The following is a 4,715-nucleotide window of genomic DNA, read 5'->3' on the forward strand; positions in this document are numbered from 1 at the left end:
GAGCAACTATGCTCCAAAGGAAAATTCATCGTATGTGTCTTCATACCTGGTCAATAAAGCTGATTCTGATTCTGAAGTGTGTCATCATTTAGTCCAAATGAATTCATTAATGTCTCTTATTTGAATTGAACACTCAGAATGATATGGTATTCTCCAACATTACAGGATCTGTATTTAAGAGAATATATTGCTTTGATATTTCTTTTGTCTTTCTCAATAATAGTGAATCCAGTGTGTTGAAAGAACAGTTTGGTTTGTGCGTTGCTTCCAGATTTAGATTTAGAGGTTTATTTAGAAATCAGAGCAGAAAGAAGCTTTCTCTCATGTACCTGTTGATCCATTCAGATGTTAATAATAGTGACTGTGACCTGCAGAGGGGTCGAAGGGTCCTTTTCAGTCTGACTCGTGTTAGAATGTCCTGAATTCTCTCAACCCAGGCTGTTGACCATTTACACATACTACTATAATATACAATATTGATGCAGACTGTATTGTAGAGATTATTTTGTTTTTGTTTGTTATGTGCACATGATGAGTATACATTTAAGAATAAGTTTTATTTAATCAAATCACTACAAACTTACTGAGACACTTTGGAGTTTTCTTCCTGCATAGCACTGGTTGGTTTCTTTGTCTCTGGGCAAATAATGGCACTGCCTCATTTAGTCTGCTGTGTGCAACTTGGAGGTTTCTGCTGTCAGGGTACATATACAATGCACTGAAGGCATTAGGTGGGTGATCGAGAATGGCCCAACAGAATTCCTTTGCCCCAGAGATCCCTAACAGATTAATCTGACTGTATCAAAACTAGAGGCCTATCATGTGTTACAGTGTTCCTAAGTGCAGACAGATACATTAACAAAGTGAGAAAGTTTAACTTGACAGAAGGGTGTAATCATCATTATTGTAATGCCTTCAACCTTGTTAACAAAAAAATATTTCTTAGCAGGAATTGAAAAGTACAGACAAAAACAAACTGGGTTTGTAAAGCCATTATTTTTTTCAAACTTGAAATTCTTTGTTGTGCAGGTAACTGCAGTTTTTGAGCATCAATGACGTCCTCCACTCGCAGCATTGTATTGTCACTGTACACGCGTGTGTTTCGCATCGCCCGAAGCTGGCAGGCACAGAGTGGAGTTGCAAGTGACACAGAGAGGGAGAGACAATACATACTGCAGGAGGCCTGCACTCTGTTCAGACAGAACCAGCAGGTGTGAACAACAGCACACTGCTTACAGAAATGAAAAAAACTGTAGTTTTAGGTCAGTTTGCATGACTCATTTTGTCTTCTATGTGCTTCTTCTCAGCTCACAGATCCAGAATCAATAAATAGGTGTATAGAAGAATGTGAAGCAAGGATAGAAATAGGTAAGAGTGAAGAGATGCCACACATTTCCTTACACAAGTCTAATCCTACACAGGTGAGGAGTGTTTGGTGTCTTCTTTTTATCAAATAGAAATCAAATAACCATTTATGCGGTGGTACGATCTAGCTAATATAACACATCTAGATGGAGCATTGTGACTGAGCCGGTTCAGATGAAGGTCTGGGGCCCGTTTCGGGGAGGAGGTGTAACAAACTCTGAGTCGAACCCTGATCTCTAAGTTGATTAACCCTGAGATGGGGAACTGAGTTTTCAGTTGACAGCTGATTTGAGTCGGTTCAATCAACTCAAGAGTAGGTTCACTCAGAGCGCGTGCACCTCCACAATCAAAAGGCAGCATGAATGGAGCCATGATACTACGATTCACCATGGTAACCACCACAAACAAACTTGTCGGCGGAAATACTCATGCGCACATACAGCGAGTTTGAACATGTGTTTTGTTAAAAAAGCGTGTGGGAGAAAATTGCTGCCAGAATAAATGCGTAAACTCCAATATAGTGTTTTAATATATTTAATCATAAGTATTTAGGTGGAATCCTGAAGGTGAAAAGTACTAGGCTTTTGCTAGTTCTGAAACGGACTCCTGGAGTGTTTCAGCAGGTGTGAGCAGCGGAGGAATAAACATTGACATAATGTTCTGAGTGGTTGACAACCAACGGCATTAACAGGGTTTATATTGTCATCAGTTTAGTGAAATAAAAAACAGCGGAACTGACTGACACAGACACAAAAACATGCCCATGCATGCTGGATGTTTTTGGGTTTTTATATACAATATAAGAGATGAGTTCAGTTGGCAAAGAGGCAATATTACCATGTTCAGCCCTTCCCCTTTGACATTACAAGTGCTATAATTTGACCACAGGGATACTTTAACTACAGTCTACATCCTGTCTTTGAAAGGAGTAAATCAGGCAAAATCGTCCATATTCTGAGAGAATCAGCTGCTCCGTTTAGGACCAAGGATAAAAAGCTTTCCGACTTTGGAACATTTTGTACCTACTGCTTTTTTTTTCTCATGGTTTTATATAATGTTGATAGTCAACACTGACACTATAATTTATTTTCACAGGTCTACATTACAGGAACCCATATCCAAGGGCTGTAAGTAATAACCATTTATTAAAACAAATTGGTAATTTTTATGTCTGTGTGAGTTGTTGTGTTGTTGAGAAATTGTTGTTAATTTCTTCTCCAAATGTTCCTGTAGACGTACCTACCACCAATGGGACTGGCAACTCAGAAAGGCAGGAAGATGCGAGCGCAACAGCGCTGGAGAAAGCAGGCCAAGCCAATATACTTACAGTCACATGACGACACCTGATGCTCGATAACCTCGCTCCTCGCCAAGAGTTCAAGTTACCACAGGCAGGAAACTAGAGTGCAGTCACAAGCTGATCTCATGTGCTGAGTTGTTGCAAGCGCTCAGTGATGCAAGAACACCTGTCAATTAGGAACAAGTCATTTTCCGTTTTTCATTTTCTGACTGTAAACTGCAGCAGTGTAGCTCAGGAAGGCAGTCAGCATGGACTGACCTGTAATATAAGATCAAGTTGTATATTTTATTTATTTTTATGTGTAAAAACTGTGATATCTACTTTACATCCTTTCACACCTGCTAAGACACAAATAAAGTTGTAATTAAATCTTTTATTTTAATAATACTTAGGTGTGTTGACATGCAGAATTCATGTAGTATCTAGGTAAGATATTACACTCAGCAGTGACCATCTTCTCTTTTCCAGCATGCACCTGTTTAGGAACTACCACCTAGTAGTTGCCCCATTCCCTTAGCTTTTCCATATTGGTAGTCCATTTATTCATGAAGAAAATATAAAATAAACTCCAGGATTGTTGGCAACAGCACAGAGGAAGCTGGAGATACAAGTCATTTTTCACTCATCTAAAATTCATTGTAGTGTATGCATATGGTGTACTTCCTTTTGAATTTCTGATAAACTAAAGAGGAAGGACTGGGTGAGGTAGACAAAAAGGCCAATTATAGTACAGTGCATTTCCATGATAACAGACATCCAAGCGCGTGCAATAATGACAACATGAGAAGGAATTTACAAAGAGCTTTCCGGGAAAGCTTTAAAACAGGAACAGAGAGGGCATGAAAAACAGAAATAAACACATTTGTAAAGTTTGTGATAAGACAAAATAAAGACTTCAAACTTAAAGACGTAACTTAAAAGGTAGGAGGTAAAAATAAAATAAATCTTTAATATGTGTTTTATCAAAACTAGGGGTGGGGGCGCTGCTAATTATAAATAAATAATGCATGGTTCTGCTTCACTGCATGCATACATACAAAATGTGGCCTCACAGCAGACAATACAATCACAAAATCAAAAAGAAATGCTTCAGACTGAATGGAAATGCCTTCATTTATTTTATTGCTCAAACATGTTCTTGTAAAGAAGAAGTGACATCTTGTGGTTTCCATATGCTCTGATGAGGCTACAGTACGAGAGGTAAAAGAGCTAAGTGCATAACTTAAAAGTAAGCATTTGTTTTATCGTTGGAGAGATATACCAAATGGACTTCACACATCCCTTACCATGTTTTTTCTTTGTTTTTTGAAATAAAGACGTCTCTGTAACCAAAACTGTCACTTCAGACTGGGGCAGCTGTGGCTCAGTGGTAGAGCGGTTGCCTGCCAATCGGCAGGTTCAAACCCTGGCCCTGGGGGTTCAAACCCTGGCCCTGCAGTCCCACGTCGAAGTGTCCTTGGGCAAGACACTGAACCCCGAGTTGCTCCCGGTGCTGCGCACCGGAGTGTGAGTGTGTGTGAGTGTTTATCTGATGAGCAGGTGGCACCTTGTACGGCAGCCTCGGCCACAGCGTATGAATGTGTGTGAATGGTGAATGTTTCTTGTAGATGTAAAAGCGCTTTGAGTAGTCGTTAAGACTAGAAAAGTGCTATATAAATACAGCACATTTAAGACTTATAATAATATAATATATTTGTATACAGACTAAAATATATGCACAAGTGTAGATAAATCTCCTAGGTTAATGTAGGACATACAGCTGGCCTTGACTCAGGGAGGGACAGGGAATCAGAGTCACACATTTTTGGCGCCATCATGTGTTGTTGATGATGTCAAGCTGATGCTGGATTTGCAGCTTTTGCAGACAAAGTGTAAATAATTATAAAGCGGCAGCAAAGACTTTTGTAAGTCACTTATTTTTGGGAGCTATTAAGAATGTCGGGTTGTCTTTTCTTGAATTCAGTGAAACATACCTATTCAACAGGCCCTGTGTTGTGCATCATTTAATTTCAATCATCATTGTGGAATTTTGTGTTTAATTTGAAGGTGT

The 4,715-nt window shown here is 39.2% G+C and overlaps 1 protein-coding gene and 1 long non-coding RNA gene across 2 annotated transcripts in view; one reads left to right on the plus strand and one right to left on the minus strand.

Moving 5' to 3' along the window:
• The window catches only part of lyrm1 (LYR motif containing 1), a 4,578-nt gene extending 1,056 nt beyond the window's left edge, over nt 1–3,522 (plus strand). The window contains exons 2-5 of the mRNA XM_032503265.1: nt 1,030–1,211; nt 1,308–1,368; nt 2,461–2,492; nt 2,599–3,522. Of these exons, the coding sequence (XP_032359156.1) occupies nt 1,053–1,211; nt 1,308–1,368; nt 2,461–2,492; nt 2,599–2,712 (366 nt within the window). The 5' untranslated portion in view covers nt 1,030–1,052 and the 3' untranslated portion in view covers nt 2,713–3,522. The remainder of the gene's footprint in view (nt 1–1,029; nt 1,212–1,307; nt 1,369–2,460; nt 2,493–2,598) is intronic.
• The window catches only part of LOC116671795 (uncharacterized), a 50,311-nt gene continuing 48,485 nt past the window's right edge, over nt 2,890–4,715 (minus strand). Inside the window, exon 4 of the long non-coding RNA XR_004327367.1 lies at nt 2,890–2,923. This is a non-coding gene — a long non-coding RNA (uncharacterized LOC116671795). The remainder of the gene's footprint in view (nt 2,924–4,715) is intronic.

The sequence above is a fragment of the Etheostoma spectabile genome, chromosome 21 (assembly GCF_008692095.1).
Source record: "Etheostoma spectabile isolate EspeVRDwgs_2016 chromosome 21, UIUC_Espe_1.0, whole genome shotgun sequence".
In the NCBI taxonomy this organism is placed as follows: domain Eukaryota; kingdom Metazoa; phylum Chordata; class Actinopteri; order Perciformes; family Percidae; genus Etheostoma; species Etheostoma spectabile.